The sequence below is a fragment of the Acanthochromis polyacanthus genome, chromosome 2 (genome assembly GCF_021347895.1).
Source record: "Acanthochromis polyacanthus isolate Apoly-LR-REF ecotype Palm Island chromosome 2, KAUST_Apoly_ChrSc, whole genome shotgun sequence".
NCBI lineage: Eukaryota > Metazoa > Chordata > Actinopteri > Pomacentridae > Acanthochromis > Acanthochromis polyacanthus.
In genome coordinates this window covers 19231418-19252883 of record NC_067114.1, presented here as the reverse complement: position 1 = coordinate 19252883, position 21466 = coordinate 19231418, and the positions used below count along the sequence as shown (strand labels likewise).

Sequence of the window (21466 nt, the reverse complement as noted above, 5' to 3'; positions counted from 1 at the left end):
GAGTGGTTATTGTGAGCAGTCAGAGGGACTGGGTAAGTCTGACTAACAGTCCCTCTAAGCTGTACCGACATCCTAATTCTCGTAGGCTTGCTTGACTTTGATATAAAGCTTTTCAGAGATGGAAACGTGCCAGCTGTTTAATGCTCTTCATGGCAGCAACTTCATTCGTTGTAGCATTTATTTAAGCAATTTAATTATTAATGTATGGCTCTATCAGGCCACTGGCTCTCTTATAAAACACAAAACCTTCTACCAGTGCATCAGCTGTTTGATAAATCCACAGCAAGACTTTGTTCTCTTAGATAACTGAAGGAAAGTTTAAATAGGAAAAAAGAAAATCCATGTACAAGAACATCAAACAGAAGTTCTTCATTTCAGAAAGGCAATGAAAGAAATCACATTGTACAAACAGGTCACACAGAAAAACCCCAGTTATCAAAAAGTACTATCATAGTATAGCTACAAGTAATTTAACCCCCCTGAACCTTCTGATCAAACAACTGTCAAACTGAATATTATAAAGTGCATTCTCATTTTGATGTATGCAATCATCACCAAGGCAAAGTTGGTACAGTTTTCTGAACGTAAACCCAACAGGCACTAAACACGTTTTTTTAATTGCTTAAAACTGTCTGATCCACCTACAAACAAAAATCAAAATGAAGCCAAATCGTTTAAAGATCAATAACATGTGCTCCCTTGTGTCACAAATGTAATGTTATTAAAATGTCATTTAAAAAAACATTTGTAGTTGAACTCCATCCTCAACACTGTACATCAGCATCTTTCGGCTTCTATGGACTGACGAGTTCTTCCCTCTAAAGAAAGAAAAGAAAATGTTTAGAAATCAATTGATTGCTTTCAGATCACCAAATACCCAACAGACAAAGACAGACAATAACTTGGATGGGATTGCAATTTGTAATGCGTACTGCATTTACAAGAACCAAACCACAAAAAAGACATCTCTAAATCCATGCCACAGCTCTCCCACATTAACTGCAAGCAACAATGTGCAGAGGACAACAAGAGCGTGTTGGTAAACTGCATGAAGGATGGAGGGGTAAGAGTGTTAAATCCTGTCTATTGGAAATGATGGATGAGTGTAGAAAGTGAAGACTGACTAACCACAAATAAAAACGCTGCGGAAATAAAGAAATGAAGTTAATGGTATTCCAGGGCCATAGCTTTAAGACGAGGCCTTTTTGTGAGAAAGGTTTTACTGACACATCAGATTATTTTAAGGTAACCAGAGCCATCTGCTGGTCAATCAAAGTACAACACCATACTGTCCAAACTTTGGTTCTATTGATTTGTTGTATTGCGGAGGTGTTAACATCCGTTTTATTCTTTGATTATGACGTTGACCCTGGAAATCGGCAGTTAATATGTCAAAGGAGAAAGAAAAGGTGATAAACAAAGCTTTTACAAGGAAATAAGGCACTGCAGTTAGCAACACTAATGACAAAAGAGATGCAGGGCAAGAGGATTGGGTTGGAAGGAAGCACACCTGGCAGCAAAGGCTCTCTGGATGAGTCCAAGACCTGGTGAAAATGAAGGCAGGTCAGAATCATATCTCTGTCCTGGTCGCCTTTTCTCTCACAAACACACACATGCGCATATCCAACGTCCATGCAAATGTCTCAAAATTTGAATGTTTTGATGTTATCTTGAGCCTCTGAATAAGAAATTTAAGGATTTTTGCATGAATTTCAATACACAATAATTTCCAGAGAGGACAGTTGATATTCTAATCAGCTGCTGCAAGTTGAATACGTAAATCTGCAGAGACCTGAACTTCTAATGACGAGGGAATCTCAAGCTACAGTGACATTGAGCTTACATTATAGAAGTTTTAAAATCCTAACGTTTTAAAATTGAGTTGCATCACACACCTACAGAAACTTCTAAGATATTTTTGTTTTTAATCAAGAACTCACTACAAGACCGGAAACTTATGGTTTATCTCACAATACAGGGTACTATTGAGACGCTCATATGGGAAGCAGATTGAAACAAAGTGGAGACTGTAGTGCAACAAACTACTGTTACACTAATAACACTTTGCAGTGAGAAAAAAACTGAAGTCTATACGAGTCTGGATGAAGAAATGGTTGGGAAGATGCAGTTGACATGGGTTGTCTGTTCTTTAGCGAGAGCTGGAGGTGATACCAGTGATTCTGACAAGTCTGTGAAGAGTTTTGGTGGTTTAACATTGGATCTGTGAACCACCTAATACCCCCAAATAATATGTACCGACCAGCGGTTCAGTCTGGATGTCAGGCCAGATTTAACCTTTGATTTTCAGGGGGTGTAAAATGTGGATAAATTGGCCCAAAACTCCTATACTGTGAACCTGGCATATGTAAGGCAGCATTTCATACTGTACAAGCAATAACTGATACCAGTGAACGGCTGGGTGGAATAAAGACAATCTGGAAAATAAAGGAATGATTTGGAAAAGAAATATAAAACTGCTCTTAAAATAAACTGTCGGGTGAACTTGTGGTCCAGATTAATGTAAAATTTGTATACATTTTTAGACCAATCATGCTTACTGCCGTGCATAGCCATTCCCTAAGGCACATTCTGAGTCAGAAAAATAAACCTTAACTGGAACAGAATTGGTCGTTATCCTACATGTGGCTGACTCGTTTTGATCTCTTAAGCCTATAATAAGAGCAATGACAGTGTAGAAATAGTGCAGTGTTTACTCAGTATTTACAGCTGCAAAGACCTGAGTGATGTAAAACAAAAGTTAAATTCAAAAAGGGTTTGGAAGATAACTTAAGTCGCAGTAATGAAGCACTGCAGGTTCTTTTCTAGAGTCTCAGGTGTCTGCATTTTTTGTCCTTCGCAGTTTAGTTGCATGACAAGACAGCTGCTTGGCAAATTAGAACTGATGCAAACTATTTACACAAGTAAGTTTTGTTCTCAGGACTGCAATGAATTTGTGGAGACAAATCATTAAGCAGGGCTGATCAGGAAATGTTTTTTATAAATTACCTATGCAGCTTTTTTGCTGCATAGGTAAGATGCATATTTTATTATGTTACACATAGGAAGCTTGCAACTGAAGCATGTTAGGCATATTAGCAATGGCAGCATTTACAGCGGTGTCCTAGTTGCGACCATGTATCTTGACAAAAAGCCTTGCTGTGTCCTTTGGTCTTCAGAATAGCACTGCATTGACTATAGTTTATAAACTGGTGTTGACAATTAACTATCACAGAATCACAGGGAACTCTGTTTAAAAGCACTGAGGACATAACCACAGCTACTAAATACTATATTTTTTTCTCTGCTTGTCTCACCTCATAGGTGGTTCCTGCCCAGAACATCTTCATCTCCCCCCTGCACCCTGCCACCACAGCAGAGGTTATCACGGTAAAGGGCACTAAGTAGAGAAGAGCGGGCTGGCCCATCCCTGACAGCAGCATCACAGCAAATGTCAGCAGCATTCCCAGCAGATAGGCTACAGGAAATAAAAGAGATACACAAACACAGAAAAGAAAAGAGACATGGTAAACTTAACAGGTCTCTAAGTAGACAGCTTTTTTGAAGGGGAAGATAAACAGGGAGGACAATACAATGGCAGATTTCCATAACAAAGAGGTATTAAAGGGACTCTCACTGAACACCTATTTAAATGCATGCACAATCAAAAAATGCATCACTATAATATATAGTGGCTAAATGTCTACCAACAACAATAAAATCAAAAAGCCACTGAAGGCACCGGATAGCGAATCTTACTCGGAGAGTTAAAGTGCGTGCAGGTACTGAGTCCATTGTCCAGCCAGAAAAAGTGCATTTTAAGGCAGGTTTTATTTTCAGTTCTAAAACGATGGTACAAACAATGTTCAAACTTGGCCTGCTGCTGCCTAACTCCCAGGTAAAAAACCGTGTGTCCTCCCGGTGCGTTCTGTCACTAAGTGAGTGCCCATTGATTAAATAGCTACACCTGTGTGCCCAAATCACCCATGACCTTCAAAATAAGAGTATATAACTATAACTCAATTTAACAAATATAACTCATACTAAATAAAGTATTCTCAACAAAATAACATAACAAATAAACATAAGAAATAAACTACTGAATAGCTTCCACAATAATATATTGGGTAATGTTGTTCAGTGAAGTCTAAAAAAAAAAAAAAAGTATGGAGCACAGTCAGAAGAGGATGTGTAGTAGAGAAGGAAAACAAGACAATAATTACTGTGTATGTGCAATATGATGAACAGTGTTAAAACATGAAAAAAGGAAACAGCATACTGTACATATATTTTAACCAATCCTCCTATGACATACATAAACAATTCACTGGACAAAAGATTCATCAGGCTGTGCATATGTAAATTATCTTTTATCCCTTTGCAAGTCACATTACAACAAAAATCGTAAAGATTAGGAGATGAGGTACCTATGCAGCAGCTGACGAAATAGATCTTCTTGCTGCTCTTGATCCAAACATCAAACCTGCTGCAGTATGCCACCAGGAGACCTGTTTGACCAACAACAAACATGATACTCAATTGTTTGCCTCCATTTAGTCTCATTTCAGACACCATATTGCATTTTGCCTTTGTTTTATTTATTTTTTTTAAACATAGTTGGTTTAGGGGTTTGTAAGGCAACATATAATGGCCTTTTACATTAAATTAAACATACATGATCCAGCTTAAATTCTTCTCTGCATGTGTGTATTTTCAGTTATAGCTGAAGGTATAAATGCAATCAGGGACTGAGCGGAGAGAGAGACAACATACAGAGACCAGGTGGATCTAGAGAGAAATTAATAGTGTGTGAAAGGGGTGGCAGATGCATGTTCGGGGGTGGCATATGTGTATCGCTCTGTCTCTCTGTATCTACGGACGGACAGACAGACAGACAATAAGTAATTATCATTTTTATTTGTCAGGCAATCCTAAACATGAGTTGTTCTTATTAGCTGTCAATCACAATATGTCATTTGATATGTTTCATTTCTTTCTCTGAACTCTTCTTCCTCCATCTCCTCTCTGGGATGCTCTTCCTCCTGTCTTTATTTAGGCTGGGAAAAGCTGGTGGTGCTTCCCTTCCTCTTCATTTTTTACTGTCCTACAAGATTCACACTGACTTCACTGTGTTTTCCTTTGATAGTCTTCATTATTAACCATGATACTATCATATGTGTACAACTTAAAGCTTAAAGAGGTACTTAACATGTAAAGGTTTTTTGATCTGTCAACTAAATGATATGACCATACTATGATGAAGCACATCAATGTTGGTGTTTTTATGACCTTGACATCAAATTTATAAAAACCAGCATTAAACAAGCGGGATGTAGTCTTCAAAAAGTGCATGAAAACCTGGTGTGACAGGGGGTTTAGTTGCACTTTAATGTCATGTAAACTCTGAGTGAATGTGTGGCTTTTGACATACAGTCTGTGTTCAGAACCACAGGTTGTAATTACCAATATTAAAAAAAAAAAAAAACAACCTTCCACAGACAATCCCCCACCAGCCTTCTGCGGCTGTTCTCTAACGTTAGCTAGCTACATAAGTGAAAATCAGCGAGGCCCAGACTCAATGGAAACCGTGGATCATCTCACAAGCAAATACTTTGTGTGACTTAGACAGTATTAGCATTTAATACATTGTGTACAGTTATATTACCGTGTGATCTAACCCAGTCTAACTTGTGTCCACATGAGGAGGGTCGTGCCATCTCACATCTGTGGCAGCTTAGACTGTACAGTACGTTATGTTTACATGGTGCCTTCAAAAGCACTCAGACATCGGAGTTTTGCTCGTTATTCGTCCTTTCTGGACTTTCACTCTGTCCGGTCGGCCACAAACTTTCATACACATATTTTTTGAACTATATCGGTCAGAACTGGGGTGGCAGCCGAGGTGGCAAGGTATCTTCTAGGGGTGGCAGTTGCCACCCTATGCCACCCCAGTAGATCCGTCCCTGACAGAGAAGGCTCTAGCTAGAATCACACTGTGGAGGCTGCAGTTATTTAGCATGTGCCCTAAACATTCAGCTACTGGATTCCAACACTATTAGTTTTCCTCTTGTTTTTACTTAAAAGAAATAAATACTTAAATTGACATGGATGTCAGGTAGTCTATCAACACCATTTACTAAGTGATGTTACTGTGTTTGCCTCCAAAATGTCCAATAGCAATTATTTACAGCAAAGCCATGAAAGAGGTCCACATGTTTTGATATGTTGTTGTTAAATGACTGGCAATCAGTAGCCATTGTTATTTGTGTTCAGAATAGTTTCCAGATATGATTTAAATAGGTAACCTCACCTGGAACAATGATATCTCCGTAACCTAGAATGGAGAACTGCATCCCACACAGGTTCTGAGCCCAAGCTAAGAACCGTGGGACACGCATCACCACAGGCAGCTGAGGAAAAAAAAACATTTCAGAAGTTTAAAATGGTAGAAAATATGACAGTGGGATTGTTGCTGTTGTTGCATGCAGCCAAATACAGAGGCTAGACTTTGTGATACGCTGAATTAGACTGCAATCTTTTGATTTTATATGAAATTCTAAAACTATGAACACATATATTGGTGTATACATTATTACTGAAGAATTTTTTTATGTGCAACATCTATCTGACTTCTCAGCTCCATCTTGACGAGTATGACAGTATCTACATGGCAGGTAAAAAGGCACTGATACGTATCTATATCTATATCACTATTTTTTGACAGTTCAGTTGCTTTTTACCAGCTATCCCGGGCTCATCCTCTCTTCCATTTCCCTACCTACAGGTTGGTCAGGTGGCTGTTGTGGCGGTCCTTGATGTCACTACATCGCCTGTCCAGTGAGCCTTTCAACCAATGGCACCATCTTGGACTGCTGCAAAGTTGGGGTTCCGTCCATGAGACGACAGACTCACTGGAGAGGCAGCTAAGTGACATCAATGACCTCCAAGCCAGTGACCTGGCCAGCCTGCAGGTAGAAAAACACAGGATTGGACAGGATGGGCAGGTACATCGTTAATAACGATGGAACTGTCATAATAAAATACTTATAAAGCCACTTTAAGTGACATCTAAAAGTAATAAACTGCTGTTTTTGTTACCACCAACAACCTTGACTTTGTCAAGGGTTCAAATCCCGGTCAGGGTGCAGTTGTCCATTAAGTACTGTTGAAAAAGGGCCTTCGTGCTGCTTGCCTACCTGCCTTGTATCTACCCTCAGATGTACATTGTTTTGGATAAAAGCATCTGCTAAATGACATTGTAAACTGTTTTAACAAGTTGTTGTAATTGTACTATGTAAACTTTGGCACAATAAATGGTTAACTGGCACAATTTGGTTGTGCATGCACAGGTTTGACAATGTAGACAGCTGATGTTCCAAGAAAATGCAGAAAAAAAGCCTTGAACTACCCTGAATTGGCATAACATTCCTCACTGAATCCTGTGGGCAACTCTTACTGCAGAGCGCAGAAACCTTAAAATATTCATGAGGAGGCAATATTTACTTAGATATGAATGCTAAACAATTTTCCTAAACAAACAAGGACAAGAGTCCCAGAAAGGCCAAAACATAGCTACAGCGACAGAAGAATGTTGAAACAGCTCTTACAGACTAATGCAGCTTGAGCTGAATTGCTGCCTTTAAAATATGGGTGACTTATCAGCACCCACCACCTGATGATCATGTGAAAATTGTGCTGTGTTTCTTTCAATCGCTTCGCTTTAGTGAAAAGGCTAGGAAAACTATACAGAGATCCCATAAGTGCCTTGATTTAACAAGGTGGCCATTCGTCACATAAGAAAGGAAAAAATGAACACACATTATAGGTACACATGGACATGATCTTACAACTGATTCTGCAAATCATTAAATTTTAGATGTTTTCTCTGCTTGAGAAATAATATAAATCATAAGTAGAGTCAGGCATGAATACTAATGCTAGTGTCCTGTTAAGTGAACTTTAAACATATCATAACATGAATCTGGGTGGTCCATGTGTATCTATACGTGATAGTATTTAAAGCAAGAGAAAGACCCAGTACAAAACAGGCAGATATTTAATCATTCATTTATTTAGGAGAAGTAGAAATCGGTCATTTCTAACTCGAAAACATCTACCACCCCCATCCCTTCCCACCCACCTAAAGGTGTGGCATTACAAAAGGTAGTCAACAACAACAAGTGAAGTCTTACTTTCTCAGAGGGAGGCTGGGGTTCTGCAGGGACCACCACCATGTCCCCTTGCGTCTATGACAGAGCCCACCCAACCCCAGCGCACAGTTAGTCAATCTGTCTATCATTCCATTCAGGGTATCAACAACAAGCAAGGTCAGTCAGGATGTTAATAAAGCTAGGTCAAACCCAATAGGGAATTCCACCAAGCCTAGCTTTTAGCTTTTTGTTCACGACTTCGGTAATAAAACCACTGTCCTCCTGAGGTCCCAAACGTCTGCACACTGCTCTTCTTGATCGCCAATTTATTTTTTTACAGCACAATGTTTCAGTCTCTTAACTAGAGGTGGGCAATCTGACAAACTTGTATCATGGATGATCTTGTCAGAGGAAGAGTACAGATCAGGTCCATAAATTAACAATAAACTCTGACAATACTTTCCTCTTCTGCAAGAACTGAGCAAATGACACATGCAAGACGATCCTTTTCAAACTCAATAAAGAATACCCCCGGAAACAGGCAAAAACACAAATCACCACATTTGCTCAGAACTCCAGTATAAAATCTGAGGTAAAACAAGATCCAAAGATTTGCTGCCTTCATCATTGATTTGAAGTGAGAGGCTTAGATTCCAGACAACCACATGCACAATTCATTGTGCGATCACGAGTGCAAGTCATGTGATCTCATTCTACTTCAGAAGATCATCATAAGATCATTTGGGCAAATCAACCACCCCTACTCTAAGAAAAATCATGATTTTACTTTTTGAATGACTTGAGGTAAGAAAGTAAGAGAGGACAGTCGTTGAATAGAGTTAAGTGCCTGAGTTTTCAGATGAAAAAGTGTTTTGGCACTAATGTTCTTCAAATCCAAAACCTGTCATGATGCTAGATACTAAAATTAATACAAAACTTGCTGTCCATTCATTTTTTAACCACTCTGAATCTTAAAATCAGCAAACAGAAAAAAAATAATGAGAAATCTGCTTAGTCAGCAGTGTATTTGACAAAAGCCTAAGAAAGTGTTTGGTGGAGTTCCCCTTCATGGTAGGAAGTGAAAGCAGGGAACTTACCTTCTCTCCAGATGCATCGGGGCCCAGGGCAACCTGCACCATAATGCTGACTCCATTCTGTTGACAAAACATAAGTTTATGAATCCAGATCTGCAAAAACAGCTTTTATTTATTGACTTTATGTGTCTATATGTAGCTGTGTGTATAGTTCCCTTTGTAAAATGATCACACAGTCACTAAAAAATAACATGTGTATCAGTTATTTTGTCCTCTGGATATCAAAAGACTAAACTTTAAGGTAACAAAGAATTGAAAACAAGAGCAGGAAATACAGAATAAGGAAAACATTTGCTTAAAATCAATAGCTGTTAAGCATGTGAACAAAAAGCACGGCTGAAGAGAACCTGGAAAACAAAAACAAACATATACATACCTTGGTGAAGAAAGGAGTGATGAACACAAAGAAGACATCATACACAAGCAGGAGACTCAGAAGAATCACACAGATCTGTGAGACACCAGTAAAAAAAAAAAAAAATAACATCACCAATTCTACTTGAATATAGCCTAGCCGCGCTAGACCCAGGTCTGAAGACACAAGGGTCTAGGAACTCTCGACAGGGAGGGAGGCGGGCTAAAAGGTTGTCTTTCAAATCACTCTGCAGCAATTGGGTAGGTATACAACCAATCAGCGCAACAAATAGGCTGACGTAGTTCCTAGAGCGCCGGAAATCAGAGGATGTGGGAGTGCGGTGAAGCCTTATTTATACAGTCAATGGGTGAAGCTCAAGTATATTACAGACATGTTAACAGAAAGACTATTCAGAGTCGGTGCTAATGGAGCTCAACAACTGTTGTCGTTTTTGTTGTCGACCCTGGCAGAGAATTAAATTTGTTGCCGTGGGTTGTCTAGCGCGGCTAGGCTAGTTGTTTCCGGTTGTTTCTGTCAGAATCGTCGCGCCTCTGTCGTCACTTAGTTACGCCCGCCTTCTGACTCTACACTTCTTGGTGATTCATAGGCCAGTTTTAGGAGCATCCAGCCTCGAGGCTTACCGAGGGTAACTAGATCCACCCTGGCAGAGAATTAAATTTGTTGCCGTGGGTTGTCTAGTGGGTTCACTAACTTGAATATAGAATTGGGACAAATTAAACATTATCCCACTTTATTAGACCGAAAGGACAGAAGCAACTGTAAATATTCAATGTTTGCCTTGTTGACAATGGGGCAGGGGGTGACATGTGAATGGCAAGGAACAATAAATATCAAAATATAGTAAAAGTATTTCTCTTTCCTAAAAACACCCAGCTAGTAAAGACAAGAGGGTGTCACTGTCAGAGTGAAACAATACCTTGAAATTGGACAATGAAATGGTCTTCATGAAGTTGAGACAGAAAGCAATGCCAAGTAGGTCCTGCAAGATCCAGATCCACCTACAATGTGATCAAAGTTCACTTAACTTGTATTCATCTGAAAATGCATTTCAAACAAGATTACATACATATTCTGTACCCTCAAAAAATTATCAAGTTTAAAAAAGGAAAAAATACTTTTGTAAGTATGTTTTAATTAACATCCATGTAATGATGTTTACTCAGGAATATGGAATACTGGAAACAGTAAACTGAGTGTTGCAACGTAAGAAACTCTTTTAGAAATGATGTGGGTGTTTTCAAACTAATTTTAACCAAAAGCACTTCCTGCTTCACCACCAAAACAGTCCCTCTCGACAGTGGCGCAGCCACGTCTAAAATAAGACTGAAACAGACAGAAGAATTATGAGTGTGTGGTTTGTGTTGCATGACAGTACCTGTCTTCATTTCTGTAAACTGCCCACACCACGCTGATGCTGATGCACACAGCAGCCAGCAGGATAGATCTCACCGAGAAATTCCAATTTCGGACAGAGAAGCTACAAAAACACCCACAGAGAAAGTCCAGTCAACAAAAATTATTGAGGGGTTGAGGTTTCTGACAAAGTGTGATTCAGAGGCAGACATGCTACAAAAATGCAGTAACATGTACAGCTGTTTCACATCTTTCTTTGACTACAATGTCTACCTTGTTTAGATCAGGAAAAAGTTACAGGATTTTCAAACAAAGAAAACATTCACACACATCACTTATGCCAAGCTGTTCATCAGGTGATACTGACACAGTAGTTCAGGTAAAAAATTAAATTTCACTGTTACTCACTTTTATCCATTTCATGTTTCCCTAAAACTAGTGGAATATGTTTGCATATTTCTGTTGCAAATAGAATGTTTTTGAAAGAGTGACACTCATACCTTAAAGTGCCACAACCAATTTTTTCAAACACTGCATCTATACAGCTGAACAGTGCAGAGGCAGATGCCAGGCAGAATATGGCAATGATGACGTAAACTGGAAAAAAAAAGGAAAAAAGGCATATCAACAGAATATCAGATAACATTACTCAGGTATACATGTAAGAGCTTGCTTTTTGGTCCAACTCACCAAGGACATGGTAGAAGAAGTACATTAGGACCAGCATCCCACACATCATGGCGACAAAGATAATCACTTTGAGTGGAGAGTACAGGGAAAGCTGTCCGCTGTCTGCTTTGTTTTCTCCCCTTTCTGTGTCTGCCACACCACTGTTCAACCGGTCCCTGCCACAAACAGAAATACACTTTAATTGTGTCTGTGCACTTTTCATGCTGATAAACAAAAAGAACAACACCACACAACATCCCCTATGCTGACACACATACCTAGGATTGTAATCAACAACAGCCCTGAAATAAGTCAGACTTTAGGGAAAATAGAGTGCCTTGTGAAAGTATTCGGCCCCCTTGAACTTTTCAACCTTTCGCCACATTTCAGGCTTCAAACATAAAGATATAAAATTTAAATTTTTTTGTCAAGAATCAACAACAATTGGGACACAATCGTGAAGTGGAATGAAATTTACTGGATATTTTATACTTTTTTAACAAATAAAAAACTGAAAAGTGGGGTGTGCAATATTATTCAGCCCCTTTACTTTCAGTGCAGCAAACTCACTCCAGAAGTTCAGTGAGGATCTCTGAATGATCCAATGTTGTCCTAAATGACTGATGATGATAAATAGAATCCACCTGTGTGTATTCAAGTCTCCGTATAAATGCACCTGCTCTGTGATAGTCTCAGGGTTCTGTTTAAAGTGCAGAGAGCATCATGAAGACCAAGGAACACACCAGGCAGGTCCGAGATACTGTTGTGGAGAAGTTTAAAGCCGGATTTGGATACAAAAAGATTTCCCAAGCTTTAAACATCTCAAGGAGCACTGTGCAAGCAATCATATTGAAATGGAAGGAGTATCAGACCACTGCAAATCTACCAAGACCCGGCCGTCCCTCTAAACTTTCACCTGGAACAAGGAGAAGACTGATCAGAGATGCAGCCAAGAGGCCCATGATCACTCTGGATGAACTGCAGAGATCTACAGCTGAGGTGGGAGAGTCTGTCCATAGGACAACAATCAGTCGTACACTGCACAAATCTGGCCTTTATGGAAGAGTGGCAAGAAGAAAGCCATTTCTCAAAGATATCCATGAAAAGTCTCGTTTGAAGTTTGCCACAAGCCACCTGGGAGACACACCAAACATGTGGAAGAAGGTGCTCTGGTCAGATGAAACCAAAATCCAACTTTTTGGCCACAATGCAAAACGATATGTTTGGCGTAAAAGCAACACAGCTCATCACCCTGAACACACCATCCCCACTGTCAAACATGGTGGTGGCAGCCTCATGGTTTGGGCCTGCTTTTCTTCAGCAGGGACAGGGAAGATGGTTAAAATTGATGGGAAGATGAATGGAGCCAAATACAGGACCATTCTGGAAGAAAACCTGTTGGAGTCTGCAAAAGACCTGAGACTGGGACGGAGATTTATCTTCCAACAGGACAATGATCCAAAACATAAAGCCAAATCTACAATGGAATGGTTCACAAATAAACGTATCCAGGTGTTAGAATGGCCAAGTCAAAGTCCAGACCTGAATCCAATGGAGAATCTGTGGGCAGAGCTGAAGACTGCTGTTCACAAACGCTCTCCATCCAACCTCACTGAGCTCGAGCTGTTTTGCAAGGAAGAATGGGCAAGAATTTCAGTCTCTCGATGTGCAAAACTGATAGAGACATACCCCAAGCAACTTGCAGCTGTAATTGCAGCAAAAGGTGGTGCTACAAAGTATTAATGCAAGGGGGCCCAATAATATTGCACACCCCACTTTTCAGGTTTTTATTTGTTAAAAAAGTTTAAAATATCCAATAAATTTCGTTCCACTTCACGATTGTGTCCCACTTGTTGTTGATTCTTGACAAAAAAATTAAAATTTTATATCTTTATGTTTGAAGCCTGAAATGTGGCGAAAGGTTGAAAAGTTCAAGGGGGCCGAATACTTTCACAAGGCACTGTATACACATGCTTGTTTTAATGGCAACTATGTTTAACAATTCAGTAAGTCACACTGATTCCATCAAGTTAATGATACTGTCAATGTATTCGAAAAAAGTTACAGATGTGAGCTTTTACTTTAAGGCTTTGTATGTACAACTGCAAAATGTCACCTCTCATATGCTCCGCTCCAGTAGCCACCCAACGTGACTGTGACAACAGCAATCAGCAGGATGACTGCAATGCTTGGATCAATCTTTGAGTAAGGTGGAGCGTATAGCTTCACCTGCATCTCTTCACTAAACGCCTGAGAACACACCAGAGGTAATAAATTATCTAATGCACAACTTTGCATCCAGTTTGACTTTTCTTCGCCAATTTGACAAAAAGAGTTGAAACAAGACCATATACAATAATGTCAGAATAAGAGTAAAAACTTGCCAACCTGCTGTGCTTCCAGGAAGTCCCTATGCCTCATGAGAGCCAGAGAAATATTGACCTTGGCGTATTCCGAAGCATTGGCGGATGGAGTTATCTGATGAGCCAAACAGAAGAGAGCAATTTTTTGCAAATATATTTAGGTAGACTGAAAATGTTCTTATTTAGTCATGTTTTCAAGCAAATATATTTAAAAAAAAGACCGCCAAGATGAACTGATTATGATACTAGGAAAAGGGAAATACATTAAAAAAAAATGTGTGTATTTAGTTGGAAACTCTTATGTCTACAGCACTGGTGTATCACTTCCTTATTTCTGAATCACTTCTGTGGGTGTCATACAGCTGTATCCTGACACTAACAGTCTAAACCGATAAAGGTAATAAGGAAGAGATACAGATAAAGCATATAAATGAGAAGTAAAACATTAATCTATGTTCTTCTTAAGCTTAACCCTTTACGCTTCAGTGCGTAGTAGGTGTACCGTCGGCGGTACACCTACTAATGTGCATAGGAATTTCAAGAATGTCCGACGGCTGCAAACGCGATTATACAAACACTATACACCGATGGAAAGCTTAGATTCTCATGAATCCGCTGGTATAAACCACTTTCAGATGTGATTACCACAGCGGGTGAGAAAAACACATTTGTCCGACAAAAACAAATATTCATCCATCTGTTCTCTACACACGGCTTCAACGCACACAGCGCGACTCACATTTCCGGGTTCATTATTACACACAGAAAAAAAGATTCCACAAAAACGGCCATAATCCAACCTTTTACATCCAGACAACACAAGCCAGTAAACTATTTTGTCCAAAACATGTCCTGAAGTCGGTATAAAATCCCCGAATCGGTCGTTTTCAAGGAAATGCACCTCGCGATGTGCGTCCAATATTCCCCGTATTTTTCGTCATTTTTTTTTATTTAAAAATAGAATATTAGCGATTTTTTGTACTGAAAACGGCTGGAATTGACTGAAGCTTAAAGGGTTAAATGTATTAACAAAATAGAGATGGGTAAAAATGTCTTACCAATGGCTCATTGCTGGCAATGAGTAAAGTTTTAGCCCCAAGGCTCTGAGCAACTAGAGCTTTCTGGCTAAAATCACACTCCCCTCTCATCACCACTATCGCTTTACCCTTTACTGAATCTGGAGGGATGTTTGAGGCATTACACAGCAGAGTGGAGGTCCAATTCACCAAGGGGTACTGTACCTGGAAAAGTGAAGACACTGATTTTAGAAATAAGACAGATGGAAATTCCCCACCATAACACTGGCAAAGAAAAATGTTGTTAGAATAAAAAGCAACATATGTCAAGTTTGACATACACTGAACTTATCTGAAAGTCACATTATTGTCTGTTCTTGCACACAAAATAGAACAAAATGTAAGAAATAAACACTCAGTATAACTTCGGGTTAGTTTCTGGTAAAACAAATCACAGCACAATAGTGACTCAGAACAGCTCAACACTCACTGCATCATCCAGAGTTTCTGAAAGGGGGGTCCAGGAGTGATTGTGAACGATACAGTACTCCCGATATGAATCTCCACTTGAAATGTGCAAGATTGCCTCTTGGCAATTTATCTGTTGAGAAAGAAATGTTATTCCATAGGGTCACAGTCGAGCGTTGTCACGCAAAACCAAAAAAAAATAAAAAAACTGAAATTAAAAAGAAATCACAGCAGCAGAGTGGATAAAGGAGTGAACAGAAAGCAGACATACCACATACCAGAAGGCTGTTGCTTTGTGTACCAAAAATCTTTTACTTAGCACATAAAGGTTGTTAGCTGAACTCCTGATCACGTATGTTCATACAGGGAACACTATACCACTTTGGAAGCAATTATTAGACCACTGTCTGAAGGTAGAGACAGAAAGTATCTACCTCTGCGGTTCTTGGTGGAACCAACCTACATTATCTCCTTATGTTTGTAATAGATAGATAGATATTTTATTAATCCCAAGGGAAATGCAAGTATTCAGCAGTTTACAAACAATAACAAAAAGACAAAACTGGCATGCTAGTAACATCAACATTAAAGGTTAGGTTAGTATAAAATTGCTGTAAAATACTACAAACAAAACACTTCCAATTTTAAAATATATGCAATTACCAACTGTATTAAAAGCCAATACACAGTATTTCCACCTTTCAGGGCACAGTGATTTAAAGTGATTTAAGTGGTTGAAAGTGATTTTGACATGTAGTATGAAAACAGTTGCACTACAACAGCATTACTTTGACAATTTAGCTTGACTTTTCAGTTAACTTTACATAAATCTCAAGAACAAAATAATTAGGACACAAACACATTCTCTGACAATGTAGAATTATTATTTCATATCGTTTAGACAATACATTTAACGATTTAATCCCTCTAATAGAATTTACACAAAATTATCACAGTGTAATAATCATTTCTAAAGCTGTACGTTAAGTTATACCCTGTTCAAAAGACTATGCTACAAACTCTCCATATCCAAATACAGTCTTTTCACCTCTTTATATCATTCTGTATAAACCGGCCTACCTCTGTAACTTCTGCACTTTTTTCCCTCACATATGCAAACCACTTAAGTGCAATAACTGTTTCAACCTCACCCTCATGTAAACAGTCCTGTTAAAAAAATCTTCTGTGTATATATTGTTGTCTGCATTTTTGCACTGTGTGTTTCTAATTTATTCTGTACTGCCTTTATACTAGTTTTTCTTCTTGGAGCTGCTGTAACGGTGAACTTTCCCCACTGTGGGATCAATAAAGTTTATCTTATCTTAGTTTGCTAAGATGTAACAAATATCACAACGGCTTGAAGCCATCTTGAAATTTCCAGTTGACTTTCGTTTTCAATGATGGAAATAACCGAACAAACCCAACCCTGTCAAAGCAGCAACTAATACACCACTGTGTTGAACTAAACTAAAATATAACAAGTGCACTCAGTCTTTAGTACAAGTATGATCACACTTGGCTAAATTAGATTACAACAGCCTACTAGGGGCGTGTAACACTTGAAGTTGTAGGTACTTTGCTCTACAATGAAGCTTTCAACAGCCATTACTAACCGAGAGTTACAGCTTGCCTCAACGGTAAAGAAGCGTTAGCTCACCGGTAGCGCTCTTTTGTCTCGTTGTGTACCGGACAACACGGTGCTTTTGATACACAGATTAGCACCATATATTGACTACACGCTGACGGTATAATTAAGACATTTTACGGTCACATGCGGCCTGTTTTTCGACGTTACGTTAAGTTATCAGGCCCCGTCACTCGCTACTTAATACCGAGCATTTACTTACCTGCGACGCAAAGAAAATGACCGATAAAAGACCGAGTCTGACAGCTCCTTCCATTTTGGTAGCCTTCGTTTTTTCAGGCAGTCTTGTGGGATGAACATTAATTTACTTCTGTATGGCACGGAGACACTTCGTGTTCGCTAAGTTCCTTGGACATTCATGTCTGTTTTTGGCTCTTCAGCAGCTGCCACTTACTTCCTGTTTTGGCTTGTGACGCGTGACGTCCTCATCCAGTGGTTTCTCTTTACGTCACAGCACGCACGCGCGCACATGCACACACGCACACACACAATGATGACAATAATACCACTTGGAAGGTGCCATATTAAAGTGGTATTTAGGTTTTTACACTTATGTAAAATTCCACAATGTAAAAATCCATTACAAGAAACCAAACACTGAAAACGCACATAATTATGGTGAAATTCAATAATTTCTCAACTATTTTTATAAACGGGTTTCATGGATATTTAATGTGATGTAGAGGGGGACTCCACATTATCTTTACATAGGAACCTAGAGTATATGATAGGCTCTTGTAAGGCTGAGAATTCACCCTGAAGTAAAGATTTTTTATGAATTAATTTTTGAAATGTACTATTTTTTACACACACACACACACACACACACACACACACACACACACACACACACACACACACACACATACACACACGTCTGGTTCTTATATCCCCGTGGGGACTTACCATTGACTCCCATTCATACCTAACCCCTAATCCTTACCCTAACCCTAACCTTAACCCAGACCAAAACAATGCCTAACCCTAAAGAAACGTTTTTGCACTTTTACTTTTTTCAGTAACAACAACATGGCCAAGAAAACACTGTTTCCCCCCATGGGGACCTCATTTTTGGTCCCCACCGTGACACGAGTCCCCACCTATATAGCACATAGTCAGGTTGAAATCCCCTCCGGTATAGATAAACACGTACACACATCACACACACACACACACACACAGACCTACACACACACACACACACAGACACACACACACATATATATATATAAATGATCATACAAGTCCTGAAGCAGTGTCAGCAGAAGCATGGTGCTGGAAGATGATCCATTCTATTAAGCTGTGCTTTCACCTCTGATTACTACAATTTAATTTGTAGTGTTTTAAAACCACAAGGATTTAGCTTGCTGTCGTGTACTTTGTTATTTCATTTACATTTCCTTATTTCTTGTTCTTGCCGGGTTGGTTGAACAACATACCAAAGCTGGTGCTGGCATCTTTTTACAAGACTGTCTGAAGTTTGGGTTCACCTACTGATTTGTAATAATAAGACTAAAGATTTCCTCTGACATTTGTGGTAGGTTTTATTTTTTTGGGGGAAAAAAGGTTCCTTCTGTGTGTAATTTTGCTTATTTCCTGCTTGCGCCCTCCCAGTGCAACGGCACACTGAGGCACACTGATTGATGTGATTTTAATAGAATAGCCTGAATGACATTTTGACCCATTCTGACTGTTAGCTTCTTTTTTGAAGTTCATCTGTGTTATTACATTGGTCCTGCTCGGATGCCACAGTACAGCAGAATAATAAGAAAATACTCATAAAAGAGAGAGACGAGCCACATTATTACTACCCACATTCTTTTAGTGTAGACTTTAAAGGTAAACAATGTTTTGTTTTTTATTGTTTGTATGTTTTATAATCTTGGAGGTGTCAAGTAAAAGTTGTACGAATAAGAAAAGACGTACTACTGCATTCCATGAGCCCATTCTCAGCTTTACAAGCCAGAAAGAATCCAGTTTATCCAGTTCAAATGAGAGCAACAAACAGTTAAGCTAAAACTTTGTACAATTCGCCTGCTTCTCAGTGAACCATTCAGAATGAGCAGTTTTCATGCACTTAGCATCTGAGAAACTGAAGACCCCATGGATTACTTTTACTTTGTAAGGCAATTCGCGAAACTACCAGTTAGCATGCTACATTGCTAATGTGACTGTGAGACAGTTCCTGCTTTCTGTGTGTAAACTAATGCACACTTAAAGATCATGACTGGACTATATCAAACCATTAAAGCAGTTCTTCAGATGAAAACGGAGAACAAATAAAAGAGAAAAACACAGATTCCTCAAGAGTTCTTAACGTTCATGTGCAGGAAAACAACTGGAACACAACGTCTCCAAAACGTCAGGTGTTGTAGGGTGTACAGTGGTTAGTTCATGAGGGCCCACGGCTCAGTGATGCACCGTGTAATTAAAGCTACTACAAAATTATTAATGCTACTCATTTGCAAATGAACTATTACATCTGAACTCTGTTAAATCCTATTTTGATGTAAATAGGGGAAACAGAACATTTAAAAGTGTGGAAGAAACACAATGGATGAGGAAAAATAACAAATTCTTTTATCTTTAAATCAAATGTACAACAATAGAAAAGGTTCACAAAATGTAGGGGAGAAAAGAAAACGAGATTATTGTGCCAAATAAACAAAAAGAACATAACAAAACGGTACCTGGCTCACTTCTACCACTAAAGCAAAAAGCACAAACAAAACACCTCATCTGCTGATCTAATAAAAAGAGGCTTCACTGTATAACACAAAGGAGGCAGCAACCAGTAACCTCGGGCCATCTAAACAGAATAAACCAGCTACGTGAGCGCAAAGAGCAAAGGGCAACCGGAGGACACAGAAGGGTGAGGCTGAGGAGAAAAGAGTGAAATTCTGCTGATGAAAGTCTTTTATCAGAAGCCCTGGATGATGAAAGGCTCAAGTCGGTTGTGTAGCTTCCTTTAGCACCTGAAATGAAACACAGAGGAGAGAGAGAAACACACATGTATACACAATTTTTTCATTTTTTTTTCATGCTTTGCAGATAAGTTTGCTTTTGCATTCTAGATAAGCATTTCATTCATTACCTCCGTCAGGAGGTTATGTAATCACCGGAGTTTGTTACCTCCACCAGGAGGTTATGTAATCACCGGAGTTTGTTTGTCTGACTGTCCGTCTGAGCAAGAGTAAGAATCGATCAGATTTTGGAAGTGATCCGAATCACCGTCTGGATCCAGGAATTTTTTGAAGGTCAAAGGACAATTGAGAGATGGCCGCCAGGCCATCTCTCAATTGGACAGAGAGCTTGCTCTTTCAGACATTCTGTAAAAATTTGGTGAAAATCCGTCCATGACTTTTTCAGTTATGCTGTTAACAGACAAACAGACAGACAGACAGACAGACACACACACACACACACACACAGACGGACAGAGAGACAAACGGCATGGCCGCGGTATGCGCTCTCCGAGTGCTTTTCTAGTTTCTCTATAGTCTCTTGATAAGTGAACAGACTATTAAGCAACAAAAAACAAACAAAAAGACCAAAAAAATATGTTTTTAGGTTGTAGTTAATAATAATAATAATAATATGTTCAATTTATATGGCGCCTTTCACAAACCCAAGGTCGCTTTACATGAACAAAGAGAACAACAACAAAACAAAACTACAAGGAGGAGGAGGCAAAATGATTATTGAAAAGATGAGTTTTGAGAAGAGATTTGAAAGTAGAGAAGGAGTGACAATCATGGAGGGATTGGGGGAGTGAGTTCCAAAGCTTCAGGGCAACAGCACTGAAAGACCGCCCCCCCACGGTGGAAAGTTTGGTTTGAGGCATGGAGAGGAAGTTGGAGCTGGAGGACCGGAGAGAGCGAGAGGGTGAGTAGGGGGTCAGAAGTTCATTGAGGTACGGAGGGGCCAGATTATGGAGAGCTTTGAAAGTGAGGAGGAGAGTTTTGAATATGATGCGGGACTGAACGGGGAGCCAGTGAAGTTGACGAAGGATGGGAGTGATGTGAGAGGAGCGGTTAGTGTAAGTGAGGACACGAGCTGCTGAGTTCTGGATGTACTGAAGTTTGTGTAGGGATGATGCTGGGAGACCGAGGAGCAAGGAATTACAGTAATCTATACGGGACATGATGAAGGAGTGAACCAGAGTTTGTGGGTCAGTATCAGTGAGGAAAGGGCAGAGGCGTGCAATATTGCGGAGGTGAAAAAAGGCAGTCGTAGACAGCTGCTTTATGTGAGGTTGAAAACTGAGGGTGGAGTCAAAAAGTATGCCAAGGTTTTTAACAGTTGAAGTGGGTGTAAGAGGGACAGTGTCAATGG

The 21466-nt window shown here is 39.4% G+C and overlaps 1 protein-coding gene across 3 annotated transcripts; it reads right to left on the bottom strand.

Annotated features, from left to right (window-relative positions):
* Positions 1–354: 354 nt before the first annotated feature.
* Positions 355–17554, bottom strand: zgc:123258 (uncharacterized protein LOC641502 homolog). Of its 3 annotated transcripts, XM_022199549.2 has the most exons (17): positions 17334–17553; positions 15509–15619; positions 15061–15243; positions 14028–14117; positions 13756–13889; positions 11661–11815; positions 11471–11567; positions 10993–11094; positions 10534–10615; positions 9618–9692; positions 9245–9301; positions 8190–8243; positions 6308–6407; positions 4425–4505; positions 3315–3475; positions 1511–1544; positions 355–818 (listed from the first exon to the last, which is right to left on the bottom strand). In XM_022199549.2, the coding sequence occupies exons 1-17, from the start codon at positions 17385–17387 to the stop codon at positions 778–780; spliced, it is 1611 nt and encodes a 536-aa protein (XP_022055241.1). In that variant the 5' UTR covers positions 17388–17553; the 3' UTR covers positions 355–777. The 3 variants fall into 3 exon arrangements, with proteins under 3 accessions (XP_022055241.1, XP_022055242.1, XP_022055243.1); XM_022199550.2 differs by lacking the exon at positions 1511–1544 and having other exon boundaries at positions 17334–17554; XM_022199551.2 differs by lacking the exon at positions 8190–8243.
* Between the last annotated feature and the right edge of the window lie 3912 nt (positions 17555–21466).

What these genes read in the sequence shown, in the direction of transcription:
- zgc:123258 (XM_022199549.2), bottom strand. Translation starts at nt 17,387, where the DNA reads ATGGAAGGAGCTGTCAGACTCGGTCTTTTATCGGTCATTTTCTTTGCG. An exon ending in ACTTCCTGGAAGCACAGCAG is followed by an intron (nt 13,890 to 14,027) that starts GTTGGCAAGTTT and finishes GTGTGTTCTCAG; the next exon opens with GCGTTTAGTGAAGAGATGCA. An exon ending in GTTTACAGAAATGAAGACAG is followed by an intron (nt 10,616 to 10,992) that starts GTACTGTCATGC and finishes ATCACATTGTAG; the next exon opens with GTGGATCTGGATCTTGCAGG.